Source organism: Halichoerus grypus, chromosome 9 (assembly GCF_964656455.1).
Source record: "Halichoerus grypus chromosome 9, mHalGry1.hap1.1, whole genome shotgun sequence".
In the NCBI taxonomy this organism is placed as follows: Eukaryota; Metazoa; Chordata; class Mammalia; order Carnivora; family Phocidae; genus Halichoerus; species Halichoerus grypus.
In genome coordinates, this window is record NC_135720.1 from 90206583 (window position 1) to 90233629 (window position 27047).

Here is a 27047-nt window from a genome sequence, read left to right on the forward strand (position 1 = left end):
TACACATATGGTCATGTTTTTCTAAGGGAAAAGAACAGAGGAAGATTACAGAAAAAAAAATTATAAATGGTCACCTGTAGAATGAGGAAGAGAACAAGGAGAAGTGACAAGGATGACAGCTGGACTTTTATTTTATTTACTTTTTATTTATTTATTTGACAGAGAGAGACACAGCGAAAGAAGGAACACAAGCAGGGGGAGTGGGAGAGGGAGAAGCAGGCTTCCCGCGGAGCAGGGAGCCCGATGTGGGGCTCGATCCCAGGACCCTGGGATCATGCATGACCTGAGCCGAAGGCAGATGCTGAATGACTGAGCCACCCAGGCACCCACTTTTTTAAATTTTTTAAATTTTTTTTTTTTTTTACTTTTAAAAATACAATCTGCTTCATAGTTTTTATTTGGAACTAGGTCAATGTTTCACCTGGAATATAAAAAAAAGGGAGAAATTCTTAAGCATTGAAAGAAAATAAGGAAATAAATGAATCTAACTGTATTCCAAGTTAGTGGGATAACCTAGGAGAGAAAATTTAATTCAATTGATTATAAGTTGACTAAATACAGTGGGTTTTATATCCTAAAGACAAAAAGAACCATAAAGATAATTTATATTGCATCCTATGGTCTTCATGTTAGTGTTAGCATTGGTATTATTTTGGAGCTACAGATAAAGATAAAAATAGCTAGATAGCAAGATAGCTTGATGGGAGGATGAATGAATGGATGGATATAAACCAAGGGAGTAATTATATTAATATTTCTCATTAGGAACCAAGATTTTCAACATAAGAGAAAAGAGATACAGACATAAAGTTAAAGTAAAAATCTTCTCACTTTTAATTTGAACTAGAAATAACATGAATTCATGACTTAATTTTCTTCTTCTAACATACTTATTTCCTTTCTTTTTTAAAGATTTTATTTAATTGGGGCGCCTGGGTGGCTCAGTTAGTTAAGCAACTGCCTTCGGCTCAGGTCATGATCCTGGAGTCCCTGGATCGAGTCCCACATCGGGCTCCCTGCTCGGCAGGGAGTCTGCTTCTCCCTCTGACCCTCCCCCCTCTCATGTGCTCTCTCTCATTCTCTCTCTCTCAAATAAATAAATAAAATCTTTAAAAAAAAAAAGATTTTATTTAATTATTTGTTGACAGAGACGTAGCAAGAGAGGGAACACAAGCAGGGGGAGTGGGAGAGGGAGAGGCAGACTCACCACTGAGCAGGGAGCCAGATGCGGGGCTCGGTCCCAGGACCCTGGGATCATGACCTGAGCCCTGGGGTCATGACCTGAGCCGAAGGCAGACGCCTAATGACTGAGCCACCCAGGTACCCCTAAAGTACTTATTTCCTAGCTATGTCCATGAAAGAAATCTAGAAACAACAGTAACTCGGGAGGAATGAAAACTCTAGTACCAAAATTGTTATCTCCAAATAGCATTTTCCACAAAAAATAAACCAGGTCTTCTAAAAAAAATAAAAATAAAAATAAATAAACCAAAACATCTTGTATAATTGGACATTCAACTCTGGGGTAGGAAATGTATGGTATGACCCTAGGTGTCTTTTTGTGGCTGAAAGAAGGAGCGTTGTCAAAGACTACTAGGGCAATTTTAAAAGAAGACAGAAGCCAACTTAAAGAGACTCCCACTGGCTAAAGATGGGACCATTTCAGAATCCCAGAGAATAATGTAAATAAACATGCCAATATATAAAATACATGTAGTTGTAATGATACTCCATACACACATTCCACCAAGGGATTAAAAAAGAAAGTTGTCACCTATGGAAATTGCTAGTGTACCACTCATTATTCTGAAATTCCACTAAAGCAAAAGATGGATAGGTTCAACCTTCTTTTCCTGTAAAGAGTATAGTAGCCAGCCTCCAGGTGGCCCTCCTAAGAGGCACATCCTTCTGTAGTTCCTTCTCACAAGGAATAGGGCTGACCTGTATAAATAAAAGAGATATTCTGTAAATGACAACTTGTGACTTCAAAGCTAGGTAAGAAGTCATTAGCACTTATTCCTTCCTTAAATTGTGAGACTTAAGGATTAAATGATTCTACCCACTGAGCAGTTTTAATAATGGTCGGGCTCTATTTTATATAGTCCCTCTGGCAGTTGTATAGAGAATGAATTTGCAGGTGGCAAGCCTGAAAGCAGAGGAACCTATTATAAGTCCATAATAACAATAAATGGTTATTATTGCCTTGAACCATTAAGGTCTGGAGTAATTTATTATGCAGCAATAGGTAACTGTTATAAAATAATAGTAACTAGCCAGATAATTGATGAGAAGTAGTTCTTATTAGAACTGAGCTAATTTAGGAGCACCTGGTTGGCTCAATTGGTTAAGCGTCTGCTTTCAGCTCAGGTCATGATCCCAGGGTCCTGCTCAGCAGGGAGCCTGCTTCTCTCTCTCCCTCTGCCTGCAGCTCCCCCGGCTTGTGCTCTCTCTCTCTCTCTCTGTCAAACAAATAAATAAAATCTTTTAAAAAAAAAGAACTGAGCTAATTTAAATGCAGGATAAATAATAGAAATTAGAAATATCACTATTTTATAACCATCAGGGAAAATAATGGCTGCTTGAATCATTTAATGAAAGGTTGATAACTGTAAAATGGTTGGGTCAAGCTAACACCCACCACTTGAACCAACTGGCCAGTCATAATTAAATGTGGAGCAAACATTATACGCCTCCTGATACGATGTCATTACCTACACAGGACCACCTCTAATGCATTAAAAAACCTGGAACATGAATCTAATCAAGCCTCTATATCTACAAGACTCTGAAAAATCAGGGCAATAGATGAAAACAAGTTAAATGATATTATAAGGATATAAACAACCAAATCTAGAATATGGTAAATTCTACTGGACAAACAACACAAAAAGCATGTGGATGGAAAGAAATGCAGAGGAAGAATTTTTCTCTAGGTACCAAGCCTTAAGACAGGTACTATGCAGATGCATTTGTGGAACTTGTTTGGATCCTTATGAAATGTCAAAAAAAAAAAAAAAGACCCAACAAAGAAACTTTTTTTGAGATAATCATAATTAACTGGACACAAAAATTAGATGATCATGAGGAATTAATGTTATTTTTGTTGGGTATGATACTAATATTTGGTTGTGGGGTTTTTTTAAAGTTTATTATCTGTTAGTGATATATACTGAAGTATTTACAGATAAATGGGATTTGCTTCAAAACATTTTGGCCAAAAAAGAAAAAGAGTAGACGAAGAAGCAAATGAAACTAAAGAGCTAAAAACTGATCATTTGAAACTGGTTAAAGAAGTTGATTAATACTATGTTTTCTACTTTTGTATATATTTGAATTAAAAAACAATAGTACATATAATATACAGTTTGTCTAATTTGTAAAATTCATAAAGTATAAAATAAAGTATAACATGATTCTACCAGTTATAGATAACTTTTTCTTTTTTTTTTTTAAAGATTTTATTTTTAAGTAATCTCTACACCCACCATGGGGCTCGAACTCACAACCCCAAGATCAAGAGTCACATGCTCTACCGACTGAGCCAGCCAGACGCCCCCCTCCAAGAGCTTTTTCTTTCTGCTCTCATCTCACAATGATGATTCTAATAATTTGCCCTCATTAGCCTCAACATATATAAAAGAATCTCTCTTATGCAAAGCAATAAGAATCTATGTGCTAAGCTGAAAAAGTAGCTTAGGCAGGGGTTATATTTCTCTGTTTTTTAACTCCACACTGAAAACTAATAATTGCATTTACCTCAGAGGGTTAATATGGGTATTAAATGAGTTACTAGCTACAAAGTACTTAACATGGTGCCTGGCGCTAAAGTGAGGCCCTAATAAACTTTGAATAGTATATTTTACATATATCATATATATTTCAAACAAATAATTTGTTGTAAATAAATTATCATAAAGCCCTTGGGAAGCAAAACCATGTTTTCTGCTTCGTATTCACCCTGGTAACAATGGGGAGTGGTGCACCATATTTCTCCTTTGGTGAATATTTAGTAAGCAAATGAATGATGTTTAAGTGATATTCAAACACAGAATATTAAATCTTCCATCATCTCATTTTCAGTTAACTTTTATATATCAATGTTCATCCTAAATTTCAGAAGTCTTAGAATTGCCTAATTACAAGAAAATTAAATTCATCGTGTTGAATATCTATTGTAACAAGAAAAAATTAATCCATAGATGTTTCTGAGCTATAAAATTGGCAATAAAACCCAGTTTATCTGCAATTTAGAAATTTAAATCAGTTTCATTCTAAATGCACAGATGTAAAATAATTAACTATCTTAGTAAAATACTCCAAGACTCAACTCTCGATTGCCACTGTGACCAGCTGTTACCTATATTTCTAAAGTGCCTAACGCTTTCTTCTGTGTTCTCATGTCTCCGTGTTTAGAGGCAGAACCCACAAACTATTATTTATGTGTTAACAACTGAAGATAGCTAACATTTTTGGAATGGACCTGAGAGAACAGTTCTATGTATAATATCAGTGATTCCCCAGGATCGTTGGACTATTCTTAGCTTATATAAGAGATGCTTCAACCACTTGTCTGCTGTTCTACTTTATCACAAATCTTAGGTCCCCGCTTCTCATCAAGTTGAAGAGCCATGTCACTAGATACTTAAAGGAAAAAAGCCCTTTTATCACCTGCTGTCACCTCCAACTCAGTGTAGCTAAAAGATTTTTATATGTTTCCATTAAACTATATTCGCCAGATGTCCCTGTCCCCAGTAATGGCACCATATCCTTTCAGTCATTTAATTTTGAAACCCCAAAGATTTCCATAGATTGAGAGACACAGAACAGCAGTTAAATGCATGGACTCCCTCAGCCACAAATCGCCACGCAATATGCTTAACTTCTCTGTTCCTGAGGTTCCCCCTCTGCAAAATGAGGATGATAATAGTATCCTCCTAATAGGATCGTAAGGAGGATTAAATGAATTAATACATTTAAAGTGCTAAGAATGCCTGGAACATGGTAAGCCTCGGTAAATGTTTGCCATTACTATAATCTTCCATCTTTCAGACCAACGTTTACCAGATGTTTGTCACATCTGCTTCCACCTCTCCACCCTCAAAGCCATTTCCCTGTCCAGGCCTCTGTATCCATCCACTTCCTTGTGCCCCAGCCATGACTCATTCATTTACTGATTTATTTATTCCCCAGATGTTCAATGAAAAATTACTGTATGCCAGGAACTGGTTTAGGACCTGGGACTACGAAAGAGAGCAAAACAGACCTGATCTCCGCCCCCATGCAATTAAGGATCTAGTGCAGGGATCAGCACACTGTGGCCTATGGGCCAAATCTGATCCATCACCTGGTTTTGTGGATAAAGTTTTATTGGGATACAGCCATGTCCATGCCCTTGTGGATTGTCTGTGGCTGCTTTCAACAGTTGGCAGACTTGTTGCAACAGTATCTGTATGGCCACAAAGCAAACTGTATGCTGCCAAAGTTTGCCAGCCCCTGTTCTAATGGTAAAAATAGTCTACGGCCATACCACCCTGAACGAGCCCAATCTCATCTAATGATAAAAATATAGTAAGATCGGGGGCGCCCGTGTGGCTCCGTCAGTCAGGTGTCTGGCTCTTGGTTTCATCTCAGTTCATTACCTCAGGATTGAGGAACTGAGCCCTATGTCGGGCTCCACGCTCAGCAGGGAGTCTGCTTGGGATTCTCTGTCGCCCCCTTCCCCCTGCTCTCTCTCTCTCTCTAAATGAATAAATAAAATCTTAAAAAAAAAAATAGTAAGATCCCACTAAGGTTAAACTTACATCACTAGAGAGTTCATAGTTACACCATAGGGTCATCCTATACATACCAAATTAATATTTTTAAAATATGCCTCATCAGTCATGTCATTCCCCACGTCTGTCACTTAAAAGTTAAACTATCTTGGGGCACCCGCTGGCTCTGTCAGTAGAGCATGCAGCTCTTGATCTTAGGGTTGTGAGTTCGAGCCCCACACTGGATATAGAGATTACTTAAAAATTAAAAAAAAAAAATCTTAAAAAAACAAGTTGAACTATCTCAGCCTGTTATTCAAAGCCCTTGAGCTCAAAGCTCCTTTTCCAGCCTAATCTTCTACTGCCGTTCCCTCTCGAGGCACTCATTCATGTAGGCAAATCTCACTTCAGAAGCCTTCCCTGAACTCACTAAAGTTGCTTAGGTGTCCTTCCCATGGGTTCTCATAGTATTCATCTTAGCACTTGTCACATTGTATTTAAATTGTCTGCTTATGCGGCGCCTGGGTGGCTCAGATGGTTAGGTGTCTGCCTTCGGCTCAGGTCATGATCCCAGGGTCCTGGGATCGAGTCCCACATCGGGCTCCCTGCTCGGCGGGAAGCCTGCTTCTCCCTCCCCCACTCCCCCTGCTTGTGCTCACGCTCTCTCTCTCTGTGTCAAAATAAATAAATAAAATATTTAAATTGTCTGCTAACTGATCTGACCTTCTCAGAAAGAGCAAGTCCATGAGGCCAAGAATGGGGCCTTATGTGTTGTGGAATGCTCAGTGCTAAGCACAGTGGCAGACACTTAGCTTGTAAAAAAAAAAAATAGTAACAAACATTCTTTAAATGAATGAATATCTACCTCTCTCTGGGTTTTTTTCTGCTTTTTCCACGCTGTGGACACCCCACCTCACACACATACCTCTCCAAAACCTGTTTTTCCTCAAGGAAAGTAGTAAATATGTGGTTAAAGGAAGAAATGTTAATGAATTAATTTCAAGGCTTAGAAAAATATTGTCATCCAAAGTGAGAATAAAGAATAAAGATTTGAGACTTTTTATTATTTACTTTTCACAGGGTGTTTAAAAAGCCAGGGAAGGAACAAAAAGAAAAAATTGATCTTGCATAAAATCATTATGGTGAAAATATCTCTTAAAGTATAATGTAACAAAGTAGTATATGGTATTTGAATATAATTTTTTAAATCTTCAAACGTAAAGCTAATTGCTTCAGACCTAAAAATTCTGAGCACCCTATGAGCATTTTTTTATTTAAGATTTATTTTTCAAATAAGTTTATAACATCTGTATTATATTATGCTTAGTGTGATTTAAGCTGTATTTAATATAAAAATAAATATTTTACCATTGTTATGTCTGTCTATAAAACAATGAGATTTTGTTCTTAGCTTTAAGTTGATAATAATGACCCACTAGATGGCGCAATCATCATAAAAAAGTAACAATATAGAGTTTTGTTTTTATATAAAAATTCTTATACTTTATTTCTTTTATGAAATTGGTAAGATAGTCTAGTTTGGTTTGAGTTTTTTATTTTAGAATTTATTAAACAGGAAATCTGTCAATTTGAACAGAAGGAGAAAAGCAAATTTAAAAAAGAAAAAATAACATTTACAGGAAAACAACCAAAAAGGCATATAATGCCTGTCATGCCTTCCCTATGTCAGAATGCAGTTGGAAAAGCATCTTGTGCTAGCCCAGGAAGCTCTGCACACACTCTAAATTCCTGAATTCTAAACCCCATTGTACAAAACGCCACTTGAAACATATATCTGAAACCATCCAGCCAAAGCCGTTTTTCAAATCTGAAGGTCCATAGGTACATTTAGAAGGTTGCACACAGCAGAATGCCTGTGCTGGCCCGGGTCCCCATGGGAGGACAGCAGCGCCCCCACATGAGGCATCCCTGTGCAGGCCACCAAGCATAGGGGCCATCCCTGGGGAGGCCGCAGGAGAGGACTGTGAGCCAGAAGGCAGTCTATTTTTGTAGAAAAAGTCTTTACATATTTCATGCTCTTTGTGCTCTTCAAACAATAACTCAAATCAATGTGTAATTTTGTAGCAGATTAAGTCTGTATTTTGTTTCTCTCCATTCTGGAGAACTGATGCAACTTTTCAAACTTTTTTTTGCACAAATATTGACTTAGATACAATAATCATATAAATTTTCTTTCATCAGAACTCTGCTGAACACTCTATTTGATGAAATGGCAATATCCTCAGAAACTGTGATTTGCTTTTTTACCGTTTTATGTATGTGCCCAGGCCTCTATCTATAACTTCCAAATAGACAAGAATTTTTGTTTTGAACTCCCCCCAGCACCAAGTCTCACAGTACATTGGTGAACATGTGGCGGTAGTGTTAATTTTGCTCCCTGAGTTATTCCCATGCTGGATCTAGCAGCATTTCTCTGTGCCACTCACTTGGTTCCTTAGCATACGCAGCCCATGGTGCTTTGCTCCGGCATACCTCACCTCCGCCGAGGCCAGAGCTCACTCCTTACACATCTTCTGCCCATCCTTTATGACCTATGACAGTGCTGTGCACATAGTAAATACTAAAAAAAATTTTTTTAAGTTGATAAAATGAATTTTGTTGAAGCATAAGTGTGATTAGACTGCCAAATAATATAGGAAAATATAGGAGCTTGAAATGAATATGTTCTTGGTAAATATGTATAGGCAAACACTAAGTCATTTTATTTGAAGAAATAATTATTAGGTCAATAAAGAACAAAAAGCCTATAAAATAGTTCGTATTTTTGAGTATATACACTTCTATTATTTTAGGAGCATTCTCATTCACTGATGATGGGAATATAAACTGGTAGAATTATTATGGAGGAGAGGTTGGAATATGTGTCCAAAACCTAGAAGTCATGATGATATTTAAATTTATCCAAAAGAAATGATCAAGATGTGCATAAAGATTTAACTATAAGAGTTTTATCACTGTTGTTTGTAGACCGTAAAAAATTAAAAACATAATATCTCACAAGTGACTATAAGAATAAAGCATATCTGGGGCTCCTGGGTGGCTCAGACAGTTAAGCGTCTGCCTTCTGCTCAGGTCATGATCCCAGGGTCCTGAGATCGAGCCCCACCTCAGGCTCCTTGCTCTGTGGGAAGCCTGCTTCTCCTTCTTCTGCTCCCCCTTCTTGTGTTCCCTCTCTCGCTGTCTGTCTCTGTCAAATAAATAAATTTAAAAAAATAAAAAGAATAAAACATATCTTACCACTGAATTGATTTCAATTCAGTGAAATAACATTTAACCACTGAATGTGAGGTTGTGGAAGAGAAGTTAATGAATATGGAATAAGGAGTTCTGTTTGTGGAACTATGGGGTATTATACATCTTGAGTGACCCTCCCAAAGGAAAATGTTGAAATCCGAATAAAATATAAGGTGTACACATTCAGAACACTGTTACCTGAAGTGAAAACAACACATCTATAGATTTCAAATGAAACAAAAGCAAGACTCTAGAAAGTAAGCATCAAAGTTGGCTTTTGCCCTGAGTTCCTGCTAAAATGTGAAGCGTGTATGAACTTACCCTTTGAGGGCTGCACAGGTGACAGTGGACCTGCTTTAAAGACTAAGGACTGCCTGAGGTAGGGGATCAAATAGTGGACTCCTTACAGGTCTGTGACTCCTAAGAGCCACACTGTCAAAGAACAAAAGAAAAATGAACCTTGTTTTAAACAAGGAGAAAGCAAGGAAATTTGCTTATTTTGAACTTGGGATTAGTTTGAAGGGAAAGATGTACAAGAGCAAAGAGCTAAGAATAGACAAGACACTCCTGAACAGAAAACAAGATAGCAGAACTTGCCATTCTAGTTACCAAGACCTATTAGAAAAGCAGGAGAAATTAAGACAGTTGGTATTGGCGCAAGGTTATACAGACAGACGGATGGAACAGGATAGAGAGGCACAGGACAGTCCACACGTGGACAGGGCTCATGAGTGGAAAAGGGTGAACTCTTCAGTGAAGAAAGCTAAAACTATTGGTCATCCATATGTAATTGAATCTCTAACCCCACATCAAACACAAAAAATAATTTCAGATGTATTAAGACTTAAATGTAAAAGGAAAAAAACTATAGTAGTCTGAGAAGACATCATAAGATAATAACTTTCTGACCTCGAAATAGGGAAAGCTTTCTTAAATAAGTCATTAAAAAATGCAAACCATAAAGAAAACATTGAAATTTCAACTACACAAAAGATATGAACTTCTGTTCATCAGGTATAGGGTATTGATAGTTAATGCAGCGGCTACATGCATCAGCAAGGGTGAATCCCAAAAATGTAATCCTGAATGAAAGGCAGTAATATCACTACATTTATATAATGTTTTAAGAAAAGGAAAACTAAAAACTCTGTTTTCTTCTAGGAGTTTTACAGTTTCAGGTCTTACATTTAATTCTTTAATCTGTTTCAAGTTAATTTTTTTAAGTGGTTAAAATAGGAGTCTAGTTTCATTCTTTTACGTGTAAATATCCGATTTTCTCAGGATTTTTTGTAAAGATTGATTTTATTTATTTATTTATTTATTTATTTATTTATCTATCTATCTATCTATTTATTTTTAAAGATTTTATTGACAGAGAGAGACACAGTGAGAGAGGGAACACAATCAGGGGGAGCGGGAGAGGGAGAAGCAGGCTTCCTGCTAAGAAGGGAGCCGGTTGCGGGGCTCAATGCCAGGACCCTGGGATCCCAAGACCCGAGCCAAAGGAAGACGCTTAATGACTGAGCCACCCAGGCGCCCCTTTTCTCAGTATTTTTAATGTTAAAATTTGCTTAGAGGAAGTTGTGGAAAGATACATGCCAAGTGCTAAAAAAATGTCAGCCTCACCATGATCAGAAGTTACAAGTGATTTTGATTTTCTTCTTTTGGTTTAGTCCCAATTTTATGAAGGTCTTAGCTATTGTTTCTATGAAATGGTAAGGGTTGTCAATAATGTTTGTAGAAAGAGTCTCCTTTGTCCTTACTTCCCCCTCCACGTGGCATATAATCTGCCATATGCTGATATTGACATGTATTGTCATGTACTGGTTGATCCACATAGTGCGGACTGCATGAGCTGCCTTTAATCCTCAGAATCTGTGAGGATTTTTCCAGCCTAAGACTTGCTCACTTTAGGAGTTATACTATTGGTGGTGCTTTCAACAACCCCAGCAGCACTTTAACATCGTCTGTATCTATAGTTTGCCATTAAGTAAAAACCACTGTAGTGAACTGAGGACAAGTCAGTTTGACCCTGGACTCATGGATATATTCATAAAGTAAATTTACTTTTGTTTCTCACTGTCTTTTTAAACCTGCTTAGGAGTCATCCTTTTCTTGGACCTGGATTTAAAACATGGGAGGTCCGTTGAATTTTCTGCTCCAACTTAACTAATAGACACTTTAATTTGCAAATACACTCTCAATTCATTAATTCAAAGGGTCCACTTCAAAATACTAACAACACTTCACTTTGCATGACTGTTGGCCTAAACTCAGCCAGGGCTTACCACGTGAACGAAAGGTCTCCGAAAGAGGTGTGATCTGTTACTGCTGTCTTTTCCCAGTCTGGTGGTTTCTGACTCTGCCACACACCACATCCTGGAATGGACTTCTTGATTTGCACCATTGTCTGATGGTTTAGTGTTCCCTGGGCCTGGCAGGGATGAAAAGTAACCCTTTCTCTCATGTGCCCTTGGTATATAGGGTTGCCAGATTTAGGGGTGGAAATACAGGACATCCAGATAAACTTGAATAACAGATAGACAACAAATAATTTTTAGTATATCTCAAATGTTGTTTATCTGAAGTTCAAACATTGCATGTGACATACTGAAAAATTATTCATTGTCTATCTGACATTCAAACTTAGTTAGATGCCTTACATTTTATCTGGCATCTCTACATTTAATGGGTCCTTCACTCTCCTATTGGGGTCTCCCCAATATCACTCTCTAAATCCAGACACAGTCTGCTTCAAAATGGGATGTCCCCTTTATCTCTCAGATTCTGCCCCAGGTATATACTAACTGGCTCTCACTGCGGAGGTCTCTTAAGCTACCAGGATACCCTCTGGGCAAATCCCTTTGGTATGTCTCCAAGCTGATCCTAACTCAGAGTGCCACAACCCATCCCTGGGATTCACTGCCATTTGCCTCCCCTCTGGAGGGGTTCACAGTTCCTTTTGCAGCCCCAGGAGCTGGACCTATGTGTTCACCAAAGTGAGGGAACGTATAGCAAGCCGAATTTCTTTTCTCTAGGCTCAAGTTTAGGAGGCAGCGACTCTGCTCATAGCCTCTCCCTTAGTGGTGATGTCAGGCAGGGAGAGGGACTTACAATGCTGTTTTTTCCAAAGAAATGATTCTCTAAAGTCTCCAGTTTCCATGTGCTAAACCTTTTTTAATTTTTTATGTGGAGTCCAGTAGTCCTATAATCAGTTATTAGCTCTTTCCTTTGACAGTTTGGCTCTTGGTAGTTTGACTCACAATTCGCTTTGATGTACAAAATCTTTTCTATCTTGGAACCTCAGTCAAAACTGCCAAGTTACCATCAGCAAGTGTATATATCCATATCTGCTCAAGTGTTCAAACCATGGGACCCTCTTTCTCAACCCGCAGCTGTGACTGTACCACCGGGTGGAAAGGAGAATTCTGCACGGAGACCGTTTCCCCCTGCAACCCTGCACATGAGCCTCCACAGCACTGTAGCGAAGGGGCAACTTGTGCTGCTCTGCCTCATGGATACACCTGTTACTGTCCCCTGGGAACCACTGGAGTCTACTGTGAACAAGGTCAGGCAGAAGTTCAAGCCTTGATTATTCACAAATTAACTAAGTCAGTTTTCTTTTGGAAAAGTAAAATGAAAAATATATAATAATCCTGAACTTGCATAAGATCTGGATTTCCTCCACATTACAAGCACACTACAGGGTGGGAGGGGGTGGGAGGAATAGGGCAGTATTGTGCTAGCCATCATAAATAGAGATGAACCAAAGTCATTCCTCTGCTGTGCTCCTTGTAGCCTAATAGCATAAATTCGTCTTCATGGACTACCACTCAGCTAACACTGGCAGGAGAAGGAGTGTGGTTCTCTACCGCCTATCATCCCCAAATTGCAAGCAAGAACTCATGCTACATTTCAAGCTTTCATCTCGTCCTATAACTTCCCTGACCACCTTCCCCTATTCCTGCCCTTATAGGCAAGATTGATGAGAGGGTTAATAAAACACTGCCATCTTCAAATCTCCTCAATCACACCACAATCCTCTGCTAAAGCTCTAGGAACCCCTGAGGCAAGAGAACCCCTAAGGTGAACAGTGACCACAAACACAAGGTCTAAATGGGGACATTGTAAAATGAGTCTATGGAGAAAATCAGGAAAGCATATGCTGTTGAAGGTCTCAAGTTCTGCATCTTCCAAAAATCAATGCTTCATATTTCATTTTGTCATATTTAGTGTAGTTCTAAATATCACAGTAAAATTCGTATAAAAGAAGACCTCCATAACACCATGCTCAGACTCCTAAAAATTCAGCTGTGTAACAGGCACCGTTGTGTTACTCTAAGGCGAACGGAATGGCCTGAGTGAACCTGCCCAGCCTGTCAGCGTCCAGTGGCACAATCCAAGTGGGTCCTGCTCCTGCTTCAGCTTGCTGCCACCTGCTGGCTTCTGTCCTTTCCAGATTGAGTATCAGTAAGGATGATGTTAGGTCTTGGGGCTGGCTGGGACTTCAGAACAGTGTGGCAGGGAATCCACGTAACTCGCGGTTAAGGAATCTCAAGAGATCAAGCCAGAAAATAGGGGGTCATGGAGTTTCACCTGCTATCTCCTGGCTTCCTGAGCCTGGATAATCCACTGTTACTCTCTCCCACCTCACCCTCCACCTGGAAGATAAAGCTTGAGCCTCCACTTCTCCTATGTAGGAACAGAGGCTGGTGTAGAAGGCGTACAGGAGCCAATCACCAACTGGGTTAGATACACCTTTGCATAATATGCGGGGCTTATTGTAATATCATATTCATATGTGTGGTAAGAACAAACTTAATCTCTCTCAGATCACTTTATCAAATACACTAATGCAAACATTTTTTATCCTATATTCTTTGACTCTATGTGTGTTTAACTCTCCTCCAGAAGTCAAAAGTGTAGATAAATGGAAGACATTGGAGGTTTAAAATACTAGTGATTTCATGACAGAAATTTTAATCATGTCATAAGGTGTGACTATGAAATAATGAGATGGAGTTTTGTGTCTGGCTTATTATGGAAATCAGTCTTTTTCATAATGACATTAGAGACAGATCTTGATCTTTAAAAAATGGCAGTTCTTAGTTCCTGGAATATGCCACACTCCATCCTGGAATAGGGATTTTTGTCATACCCTTTCCTCTGCCTAAAATGTTCTCATGTTCCCCTCCACACTCAGCTAACACTTATTTATCCTTCAGGTTTCAACTCAGACCTTACTTCTTTAGGGAAGCCTTCCTGGGTTCTCTGTCAGAGAACTGAGGACAGTGACTGTGCCTGTTTTTATTGTTGTTGAATCTCTATCACCCACCATATAGTGCAGAGAAAAAAAAAAATTATATATATATACATACATACATACATTTGGTATATACACTTCAACTTACTGGCTCTAAAATAATAAAAACTGATTATAATAGTTTTCAAGAAATAGTTCTTGACTATAGTGAACAGCAAAGTACTCAAAATTTTACCAAGATAGTGTACCTCTATTACTCCCCAAAAGAAAGATAGCTATTAGAAACTGAAAGAAATAATAGGACATTTTAACATAAGGAATAGTGACTAACAATAGGGCAAGCTAGATTTTTGAAGCTTAATAGCTCAAATGATGAAAACCTGGGGGATTAACCCAAAGTTTGTTTGGGGGTGTGTGTGTGTATAAATAAATGATATTGCTATGTATATAAATAGATTATAGGGAGATGGCAGATAGAGATGATGGATAGATAGATAGATAGATAGATAGATAGATAGATAGATAGATAGATGATAGATAGAAATAGTGACAGCAATAAAATTATTTCATAGAGAGTCTACAAAGTATGATAAAAGCTGCCAGAAAACTTGTGTCATCCTCATAGAATTCTGAACAAAACTTAACTAATTATATACCCTGCTGTGCTATAAAATGAGTTTGGTTCATTATAAAAAATAAGTCATAAAAAAATCATATCTTAGATGCTGTTGTTTTGACAGGATAAACTATTATGTGGGGGATGGGACTATAGGTTTTAGATTCCCAAATGAAAGTTGTTTTCTATAGTAATTTTTATACTAAAGTTGATTTTAAGAACTATAAACCATGTTTGTGGTGAAGTAGAAATAATGAAGAAAGTTTGATCCAAAATGACAAGGAGAAACTTTAAGTCTAATTTTAAGTCTGTTTTTTTAAATCTCCATTGACCCGTTGACTTTGCAATTTTCCAACAGAGTAGCTATGGTACTAAAAGTTAATTTAAAAAACAAAATAAAGAGCAGATAGCACCCAGGCCTCTGAAACCAGGCCTCAGGGCATTCCTGTGTCTTGCTAGTAGTTGCATTTTTCTTATTCCCAGACAGCTTGTTCCCAGTTGCGTCATAACCAGTACTGTCGATGATGCTTCATAATTTCTACTCAGTTATGGGCACCTAGAATGTAGAAGAAATGCCTGGGGTTCAATTCACTTTTATTATACTTATAACCTGGTGGAAAAATTATCAATGAATTCAGTACCAGCATCCTTAAACTCACGAATGCCTAACTAATAAGTCCTCTTTTCCCTTCCTCCTTCCTACCTCCCCATTCCAAGAAACCTTAAGTCTTAGAAGGAAAATTAATTTGTACATGGAACCCCTGACTTAACAGCTTTCACACTTACCTAGTTTTTGACCATCTTTATTGTAAATAAGCCCCACCCCCAATAAGAATCAAAACTCATGTTTATAATTTCTGAATGACAAGAACAAGATGCAATTGATGGCAAACCTGATGATGCTGGAGAGGGGAAGGATGGTGAAAGGGTGTCACTTGCCTCAAAATACAGTCAAGCACTGGTAACCTTTGTTCTTTTCTCCCTTCCTTGGAGTTGTGCTTGTAGTATGGATTATTCACTAATGTATTAAGATTGTTTACTATTTCCAGACCAAGTGCTGGGAATAGTCCCTTAAGAAGACAGACAGCTGCCCTGCCTTCGTAGGAGGAGGCCGGCAAACACCATATCCACAAATCAGTGAGGAAAAATACAGATTGAGTTAATGCCAGAAAGGAAATAAAGAGGAAATAAAAACTCACTGGAAGAGTACATTTTAGTTGGGACGGTCAGGAAAGGACTCTGTAAGTAGGGACATTTGAGCTGACATCTAGTGAGAATTAGCCAGGTGTGAAGGCATGTGGGACAAGTACTCTAGGCAGAGGCTAAACCTGGCAACAGGAAAATAATATTACATATTTGAGGGAGAGAAAGGCAGCCAGTATTCCCAGAATGGGAGATTGTATTATAAGATGAATTTGGAAAGGCAAGCAGAAGGCAGATCATATAGAATCTTGGAAAACACGGTAAAGAATTTTAATTTCATGCTAACAAAATAAAAAGCCTGTGAAGACTGTAAACAGGAGTCTAAGAAGCAGAAAACTTGCATCCTGATGCTTCTAGTAACTAATGATTTCGTTTCTGCTGTGTCCTTTAACTCTCTCAGTAATGAGATAACTCATTATCTGTAAAGTGGCAATCGTAAGTGTGTCACCTATTTTCCATCTGCCCCCCCCTTCCTGGTTCTACTGTCACTCCTCCTGAGGCCCTCTCAGGGGATTGCAGCAAGGGGCTCCCCCTCAGTCTGCCTTCAGTTGAGTTTAGCCAAGGAAGTCAGCAACAGGCGATCAGAGGACAGGAGAGCAAGACAGAGTATTTATTTCCCTAGATTCCTTGCCACTAGGTCGCCAAAATTTACCTTTACCCAAGGACACAGTTTCTGTTGGGAGATCCTCACCTACCCCAACGTTAGGCCAAGGAGTGGAAACAGCTCCCCATTGAGACGAACCCCAGGGCAACACCCTGTCTCTTGTAGTTTCCCTAAACCCTGCCCACATCTTTGTAAATGATCTTTTCATTCCCTTATCTTCAAAGTACCCTCTGTGAGCATACCATCTGTTCACTGCTAGGACCCTCACTGATATAATAAGTATTATTTTCCCTACCTTACAAAAGTCATAGAAGGTAATGTATATTAAGTTCTTTATTAAGTATAAAGTGCTATAAAATACAGAGTATTATTTTCTCCTCTTGTTCTCAAGATCCCAAACTCAGACCAACACTCTTAAAAAAATAATTCAGCTATATTATGAACTAAATATACATCTTGGTATAGGGAGTTCCAGCAGTGTAGAACCACAGGACATTACCAATCATCTTCTAGTCCAACAGTATCAGTTTATAAATGAGGAGACTAATGCTCAGAGAAATTAAATAATGTACCAAAAGTCTCAGAATCTCAATTGGATTGAGAGTCTCTGGACTCTCAATCCAATTATTAGTAGTTGTGTAATAATTAGTTAATAAATATAAACACGGTAGATAATCTATGAGTTCACTAACACTCTATTTCTAGATCTTAGCAGTCCCTTTTATAATAGCCATTCCATAACTAAATATAGCATAGGAACTAATGATGTAGAGGTAACATATTTATCAACAACCATCATACTCCAGTTATCTAGGAAAACCTAAAAAAGGGGCAGTATAATCATTAAAATTCAAATAACTTCAGAACTAAGCTTGGTATTTAAATGAGTCATCAATGGCTAGGATTGAAAAGAATCTTAAAAATCACTTAATCCCAACTCTTCTACTTTGAAAGAGGTCAAACTCTGCGTTAGTGGGACTGAGAATTTAAGCCTTCACACCACCAATCCAGTGAGTTTCCCAGGACACTGTATTGTTTATATTTCACAATCAAAATATGAAAACTACCAGTCACATGAAATGGGTGGAAATCTGTGCAGCCTATGGCATGCAGAACTGGTTGATAAAATGCCCTTGTCCCGGTATTTTAAGTAGTCTGAAATGTTTCAAAGTGCATGTATGTATCTGAGAAGAGAGTGGCAGGAGGAGATTCTCTATCCTAGAGTTACAATTTAAGTGGTGAAATTTGACTTTGTCTATCCCTTACTCTTAAGATGTCTGACTGATGGGGAGAAGTGATTTTCAAGTCCCTTGAAACATTTTTACCTACAGCTGACAGGAAGAAAAATCCATTTAAGAAAGAGGAGAATTCCTGATTGGCATAGCTTTTCTTCTCACTATGGCCTCACCCCAAACTCCTTAGGAATTCCACTGAGGTATGGCACTGTGATAAGGAAAATATCAAGAGACCACTTGAATTGGATGGCTTTCAGGGTCATAGCCACCAAAAATGATTCAAAATCTGAGCCTAGTTCCAGAAGTACAGGAATACACAATGTTCACCAGGAGGGCCCTAAACCGGCCCTAAAAATTAAACTGAAGCTAAAGAAGGGTGGTCAGCAAGCAATGGCATCTGGGTTTGACAGTTCACAGGACTATTGATCTTAACCTAAAAAGAAATAACAGGTTAAGGTAAATATTTTGCAATCCAGTTTAGTCATTAACACATTCTATTTCTAGCAGAACTCTGGTTTAATTATTTTGTGAGACAGACAATATGCCCAGTTTCTTTTCTCATACACTCAAAGCTTGTTCATTTGCTCTTTTTTTTTCGGTTGTAGCTGTATTTCCTGTTAGAATCTATGGTTTACAACTACACATATAACCTTTACTGAATCATAAAATCTCTCAATTTATTTTTCCCACATTATTGGTAAATTGCTTTTTTCTTGGAATATTTTTATACCACTAAATTTTAACTATTGCATATTGTTGACATTTAGCCCAATGAGATTCTATAATATGTGTGTTTTTAACTTTTTAGCCTGGAAAATATTGAAAATGTTCCCATTTTTCTTACATTCTTTCCATCCCTAGTGCAATTTTTGTCCACTCATTTCTCATTCCCTAAGGTACAGAAAACCTACTCACATGCTGGCATTTTGAATGAAACAGGCAAATTTTCAAGCTACTTAGACAGTCTTGATGCCAAGGATACTTTATGGTGCACCTAGCTCGAGGTTTCATTGAAATTAATTCAAGCTAATGGAGAAGTTCAGTTCTTCAAGCCTTCCGGACTCATGGGGTGCTTTCCTGCCCAGTCTTTGGCTTTTCCGATAGTAAAGGGTCCACGGCACTTACAGATGGTAATTTCAGGAATGTTTGCCTTATTTTCACATGCTCCTTTCCAGGTGCATTTAGCCATTTGAGAATAGAGTAGATAATTCACAAGCTTTCTTTATAGAAAAAACATGAATTTTAGTCTTTATTTCCCCTACTTTCAATCCCATCTTGATGATTAGTAAGGATGTGGTTACATGTATACTAGATCCTCTATCTCTACAATTTTATAATACATGTAAAAACTAAATAGGAACTAGTTATAATTCCTAGGAACGCACATTTTATTCTTTAGTCTTCTTTCTGGGTTCCTCAATACAACCTGCTAAATCATAAATGAAACTCAGTGAGAAAATGAATTATATATAACAATTCTAAGGTTTATATGAACATTAAGCTTTTCAAGTGTCTAAAAGAATAGAAGTTGCAGGTGAATCTTAGTAGAAAGAAACAGAAACAACTGCTTTTTCCTAACCTTGGACTTTAGGCAAGTAACTTAACTTTCCTGAACATTGGGCTGCTCAAGTGTGAAAAGAGAATATGTCGAAATCTCTGTTTGGGGGAAATTTTTGGCCAAAATCCCTGGAGGGTCCATTCTCTTTGTCAAGTCCTGAATTAATGATTACTAATTTTTATAAGGTAGTGAGGGAAAGGTTAAAACCTCTAAAGAGACAGACATCTATAAAAGGTTTCTCTTCAACAAAGTCCTTTTTATTTTCTATTCAAGATAACATTAAGTAATGAACAAAAAGCACTCACATTTAATTTGCTGCTCTCTACTACTAATGTTTCCTCCCTTGAAATGTTTCACATGTTGAAACATAAGCCCTGTCCCCCACCTTAGGAAGGCAGGAAAAAAAAAAGTTTGCTTACAGTCAATTTCTTTTTTTTTAATAAAATTTTTTTAAGATTTTATTTATTTATTTGACAGGGAGAGACACAGCGAGAGAGGGAACACAAGCAGGGGGAGTAGGAGAGGGAGAAGCAGGCTTCCCAGCGGAGCAGGGAACCTGATGTGGGGCTTGATGTGGGGCTCGATCCCAGGACCCTGGGATCATGACCTGAGCCGAAGGCAGACGCTTAACAACTGAGCCACCCAGGCACCCCGCTTATAGTCAATTTCTGTGGACAGGACTTGGTTGCCTCTTCCCCTGAGGCAGATTTGCCCACCTTTTAATCTGAAATGAATGACAGTGATAGGATCCAACCACAAACTTTACTTTCGAATTTGGGGAACTAAGAAACAGGCTCCCTCTAGTTTCTAGTAGCAATATTGAAAAGTCACAAGCAAACTACAAGTTTCATGATCATGAAAGATATAAAGATTGCAAAATATTATTTCATTTTCTTCTTTTGTTAAAATCTGTGTAATTTATGTTAGGAAAAATTAAAAAAGCAAACGTTCCTGTACCACGCTATTCTAGTGACCAAGGAATATGGCACGGCAAACAGTCAAGAAAGCCATGTGGTCTGAGAGGCAGAATTGGCTGAGTGTCCTAACACTGGGCGGTCACTGAAGTCAAGAGGCCGGCACAGTGCCTGGTACACAAGAAGCACTCCATAATCAGCCTCCTCCTACAAAGGAAGAAAAAAGTATTAGATTACACTTGTGTTAAATGCAGGCCAGGTCCACATAGACAGTTTGATCAATTTCATTTTTAAAATATGGGTTAGTTTTAAAATCTTTTTTTAAAGATTTTATTTATTTGACACAGAGAGAACCAGAGAGAAAGAGAGGAAGCACAAGCATGGGGGGACCGGCAGGCAGGGGAGAAGCAGGCCTCCTGCTGGGCAAGGAGCTCGACGCGGGGCTCGATTCCAGGGTCCTGGGATCATGACCTGAGCGGAAGGCAGACGCTTAACGGCTGAGCCACCCAGGTGCCCCTATGGGTTAGTTTTAAATAGATGCTTAAGTTAAAATATTTTAAACCGCCTAGTTTGAAAAGACAGTAGTTTTATTGTATAAAAGATGTTTAAAAATATTTCAAACCATTATGATCAACATAGTAGATATTAACTTTTCAAAATGACCAAATAAAATATTTTTTTAAAGAAACTCATTCTCTATAAAGTATAGCTGATTATTAAATGATTTTAAAAATATATTTATTGAGAAACCACTCAAGCCACATGAAGAGATCCAAAGTACTATCAGATAGAGTTGTCCCTCCTTTCAAAGAGCCAATGATTTAAGTGGAGACCAGGCAAAAGTCTGTGAAAATCAAATCAAAATATGTAATTTAAATTACAGTTCCGAGAAAAAAGGAAGAAATTGACTGCTTTAATTGTTAAACAATGACACAACATGTGCATTATTTCCCACTACTGAGGCCTGAATAGGTAATAGAAAACAATGGAATTAAATTAGGTATCAACGCACAGGTAAGATTTGGATAGACTCATATGGGGTGGTAAGGTAGCTTTCCTAAGAGTGAGAGCCCCTGTAGGAAATCATGCAGAAGAACAGAAGGATGCGCTTGCAAATGTGAGTAAACCTCTTCATCTGAAAAGGAAACTTATGCCAGATAAATTCTAAATTATTAAAATACCTCTGAGACTAGAAAGGAAGAGACCAATGTAAGGCACAATGGATTAAAAAGTCATCAGGGGACGCTTACTGAGCTGGAGGGTGTGCACTTCACATAGACGGTGCTCGATTAACATTTGTGAAGTGAATGATGATTATTTGAGGTATAACCATGGATTGCATATGCATATAATCAATATAATCTCCCAGACCTTCTGTAAATAAGCCTTTGGGACTCCTGAAACAGCCATAAATCTTCCTACACAAGTTACCTGACTCAATGGCTGACTTTATTATTAATGACACTCCAAGTAGCATAAGGAAGAGCTCACAGTAATAAAAGACATATATTTGAAAAGTAGCCGAGATAGTGGTAGAAAGATAAAATATGCCCTTCTCTCAAGGAAAGAAAAGGAAGAGAAGAGAAGAAGGAAGAGAGGAGGAGGTATGGAGAGGGACAAGAAGGGCACACCAAGCAATACAAGACAAAACTAAGTCTAAAACACAGCATGCAACTGAATGTAAAATTAGCTTTAGATTTCCTGGAAATCAAAGCAAAACATAAAATACAAAGATTGCTACTCAATTATTTTCTAATAAAAGAAAGCATACCAGTCATCACATCAAGGACACAGAATTGTGCCCTGGCACTGAACTCTAATGAAAACATATTGAGCAAGCTCCAATTTTTTTAAAAAATGAAATTAAACAGAAAAATATATATTTGATGACAATTTTCTAGAAAATGAAGAGACATTATGTATATGGTCATTTCTCATACTGACACACACTAAAGGCTAAGGGCATAATATAAAGTCATAGATATAGTCATATAAAGTCATAGACATTTTCTTTAAACCATTACTTTTGGATATAAATTGTGTCAGCTAAGTTTTTGATAGTCAAGGCAAAGCAAAAAATTAAAAATTAAGATCTCTGTAAAAAGTCTAGGTATCCTGGTTATTAATTGAATTATATGTTATTTCATGCTTTATTTCATTTACATGCTTTATTTTTAAGATTTATAAGTGACAAAGCTGATGTTTTCGTGTGAAAATTAAAAAGTTTAACTTGGCCTCAGTTTAAACCCCCAAATTCTGCTCCAAAAAACATGGAGTAGAACACCTCATCCTAGATTTTGATAGCAGGAATCACCAGATGTCGCTAAGTATCATAAAACAATCTTGTGATTTTATAGAATACTTAATTTTTAAGTGACACTCCATCTTGATGGGCCTCCAAAGATCATTTAGAACCAAATCGCCACCCAAATAACTAAATGAGTTAAACAATTAGTGTTATTCAGCATTATCCATATGGGTGCCAAAGAAAGTCTGCCTAAAGGGATGATTTTATTTTTTTGATAATTGATACTTAACCATTCCTTCTGTTAGCAATTAGCCAACAGGTTCAATTGCTCATTCACACCACTCCCAGTAGACTCTAGTAATAATCCAACAAAGAGAAAGGATTTTAGCTTCCATTTTTGCTACAATAACAAAGTGCGTACTTAGTTAACCTAAAATTTGTCCAGCTGCTTAAGTTGAAATGGAAAGGCAAATACTTAAGACTTCACATAGTTAAGGATGGAAAAAAAAGTTACTTCTATCCATTAGATTCTAACAAGGTAAGAAGCTACATTGAAGTCATATGCACTTATCCATAGACCTTAAAGGCAAATAATAAATTAATAATCAAAATCTTTTGCATTAAACATAATGAAATTGAAAGTATAAAATGGATAGCCCTAAATCTATAATTTGTTGAGAACACAGCAGATGTGCATCAGTGAGGAATATCTGTTTAACCTCATAGGCTTATATGATGTGGAGATTGAGAACTATTTGTTTATTAAGTAGACTATACTTTGAGTCCATCATGAGAAACAGTGTTCTGGGAATTAAAGTAATCTATTTTAGGAATCTTGAGGTCACCGCTAAGAACAGAAACATTTGGTAGTAAAACAACCTTCAATGGGACTTGTTCAATTTAAAGTGATTAGAGGTGTGTTTAAAAAGAGAAGGAAACACCTGGGTGGCTCAGTCAGTTAAGTGATGCCTTTGGCTTAGGTCATGATCTCAATATCCTGGGATCAATCCCCATGTCAGGCTCCCTGCTCAATGGGGAGTCTGCTTCTCCCTCTCCCTCTGCCTCTACCCCCTCCTTGCTTGTGCATGCTCTTTCTCTCGCTCTCCCTCTCTCTCTCAAATAAATAAAAATTTAAAAAAATAAAGAAAATTAAAAAAAAAAACACAGTTGCTGCATCCAAGATAGGGAGGTGATGAAATTTTTAATACATGAGGGGAATATTTCAGAACTTCAGGTTTTAAGAGAAATTTATGCATTTAAAGCAGAGATGTAGGTTAATAAGATGGCAGAATAGGAAGCTACAAGCTCTCCTTCCCCCAACAGACACCAAGTTAACAACAACAAATGGACCATCATACCTCTGTGAGAATTCTAGAGATCAGGTGAGAAGCTACAGTGCCCAGGCCATAATTGTGGAGAGACTGGTAGGGCTGGATATTACCATTTTGCATCCAAGTAAAGACTTACTTGGGCTAGAATCATCAGTGAGTGTTAAATCTACGGGGTAGTTTTGATGAATAGCAGATATACATGGTCTTACAATATCTCCCCACAGACAGCATATGAATTGCAGGAAAAAACAAAGCCACAATTATACAATGGAATATTATACAGTAGGAAAAAATCAGTCAACACCTTGACCAGGGTGATCAAAATTAACTTCACCGATGAGGGACAGATAGATATCATGTGTCTCCATATGTGATACCCTGGGAAGAACCCATCATCATCTATGAAGTATTTCAGCCAAGAAAGCATAACCTGCATCTAATTATGAAGGAATATCAGTCAAACCCACAATGATGAATATTCTTTTCAAAAAACAGAGGAGGGGGGCACCTGGGTGCCTCGGTCAGTTGAGCCTCTGACTCTTGGTTTCAGCTCAGGTCATGATCTCCAGGATCATGGAATCAAGTCGCATGTCAGGCTCCCTGCTCACTGGGGATTCTGCTTGAGATTCTCTCCCTCTCCCTCTCCCTCTGCCCCTCCCCCTGCTCACATGCATGCTCTCTCTCTCTCTCTCTTTCTCAAATAAATAAATCGATCTTTTTAAAAAAAATAACAGGAGGAAAATATTCTTCAAAAATGTCAAGGTCATGGGGAGGAGTTAAGATGGTGGAATAGTAGGGAGACCCTGGGCTTGCCTTGTCCCTCGATTGCAGCTAAATCAACATCGAATCATTTTGAATAACTAGGAAATCAATCTGAGGATTAAGGAAACAATCTGCACAACTGGACAGAGAGAACATGGGAGATGCAAGGTTTGGAGATGTGAATTGGAGGAGAGAAAAGCTACAGTGCTGTGAAGGAGAGGGAGTCCTTTTCATGGAGAGAAGTCAGGAAGAGAGGGAGAGAGTGGGAGAGAGAGCAGTGTGTAGGGTTTGTGCAAGACACCGTGGTGTGGGGATCCCCTGGGTCACACTGGAAGAGAATGTTCCCCCTACTGGAACACATTTGGAAGAGGGTATATTGCCTCTTCACAGACAAAAAGCCCACCAGGTGCCATTGCATGGCCATTCAACAGCAGGGGACAGAGGCACACATGGAGGGCATATAACCTGGTTGCAGCTTTTCACTGTGCTTCACTATAGACTCCTGGAACCTACACAGGTGATGACTGCTTTTCTGGGACAGAACGGTGAGGGCGGCCTCTGGGGTTGAGGAGTGGGTCCATGCCTTGCAGGGTCCTTTAAGATTTGGAGTTTTGAATCTCAGCCACTGGCCAGAGATAAGACACAGGAGAACTGTGGTGCCAAGTATGTTGATGGCCCAATCACAGACAGGTTAAGGGCAGGGATCTGACAAAAGCCTGGGACACAGGAGGGGAGATTTGTTCACTCTTCCATGAGGGCCTCCTGAATAGCAGTGGCCACGAGTTCCCCTCCACAGGGACGAGGGGGAGGTGACACCATCTTCCACTTCTCACTACCTCCCCCACCCCCACACACACACACACCAGCATGGTTGGACTTCAGGGAGAAACATAGCACCTCCAGTGGAGGCTGGAGTCACTTATGCCAAACCCCACCCCCAGGGTTCAGGCCCCCACATGTACCAAGTCTACTGATAATAGAGTGCTCCAAAGCATCAGCTTCAGTTCTGGTGGAACTAGGACCAGGCTTTCCTTTTTTTTTTTTTTAATTTTTAATTTTCTTTTTTTTTTTCTTTTTTCTTTGGAATTAGGCTTATAGTTTTTTGTTTGTCTATCTGCTTTTCTGTTCCTTTTCCTTTTTTCTTGGATCAAGTTTTTTTGTTTTTTGGGTTTTTTGTTTTGGCTTTTGGGTTTTTTTAGCAGGCTTATATTAACAAACAGAGCACACCTAGTTAAGGGTCCAAACACTCACCACTGCAAGCAAGAAGGAACTCTGCAGACGACTGACCTGTGGGAAGGAGCAGCCAAAATGCAATAGCAGAGTGCACACAGCATACACCAGAAACACTTCCTGAAGCACCAGGCCCTGGATAGTGTGGGACTACTTCTTAATATAGTATTACTCTCAGGAGCAGGAAACATAACAAGCTTTCATAACATGTAAAAGACAGAAACCTAGACATAATGACAAGACAGAGGAATTCTCCCCAAAAGAAAGATCAAGAAGAAATCACAGCCAGGGATTTGCTCAAAACAGATATAAACAATATATCTGAACAAGAATTTAGAAAAACAGTCATAAGAATACTCGCTGGGCTGGAAAGAAGCATACAAGACACCAGAGAAACCCTGGCTACAGAAATAAAAGACCTAAAAACTAGTCATGCCAAAATAACAAGTGCTATAACTGAGATGCTATAACAAATCAGGCCTCAACTGGATGGAATTACAACAAGGATGGAAGAAGCAGAGGAATGAATCGGTGAAATAGAAGATAAAATTATGGGAAATAATGAAGCTTAAAAGAAGGAAGGAAAACTCTTGGATCACGAATATAGACTTAGGGAACTCAGTGATTCCACAAAGCACAATAATATCTGTATTGTAGGAGTCCCAGAAGAAGAGCAGGAAAAAGCGGCAGAAGTATTTAAACAAATTATAGCTGAGAACTTCCCTAATCTGGGGAACGAAATAAGCATTTAAGTCCAAGAGGCACAGAGAACTCCCCTCAAAATCAACAAAACAGGTCAACACCAAGACATAATCATAGTGAAATTTGCAAAATACAAAGATAAAGAGAGAATTCTGAAAGCAGCTTTAGGGACAAAACGTCCTTAACCTACAAGGGTAGACCCAAGGCTGGCAACAGATCTATCCACAGAAACTTAGCAGGCCAGAAGAAAGTGGCATGATATATTCAACGTGCTAATGGGGAAATTATGCAGCTAAGAATACTATATCCAGCAAGGCTGTCATTCAGAATGAAGGAGAGATAAAGGTGTTTCCAAGATAAGCAAAAACTAAGG

General features: G+C 38.4%; 1 protein-coding gene across 2 annotated transcripts in view; it reads left to right on the forward strand.

The window, feature by feature from the left end:
* EYS (EGF-like photoreceptor maintenance factor) overlaps positions 1-27047 on the forward strand; it is a 1566128-nt gene that overhangs the window by 1519551 nt on the left and 19530 nt on the right. The window contains exons 39-41 of one of the 2 annotated variants that reach the window (XM_078055169.1): positions 12404-12576; positions 15251-15264; positions 19673-19721. In XM_078055169.1, the coding sequence (XP_077911295.1) occupies positions 12404-12576; positions 15251-15264; positions 19673-19721 (236 nt within the window). The remainder of the gene's footprint in view (positions 1-12403; positions 12577-15250; positions 15265-19672; positions 19722-27047) is intronic. The other variant, XM_078055170.1, reaches the window with a different exon arrangement.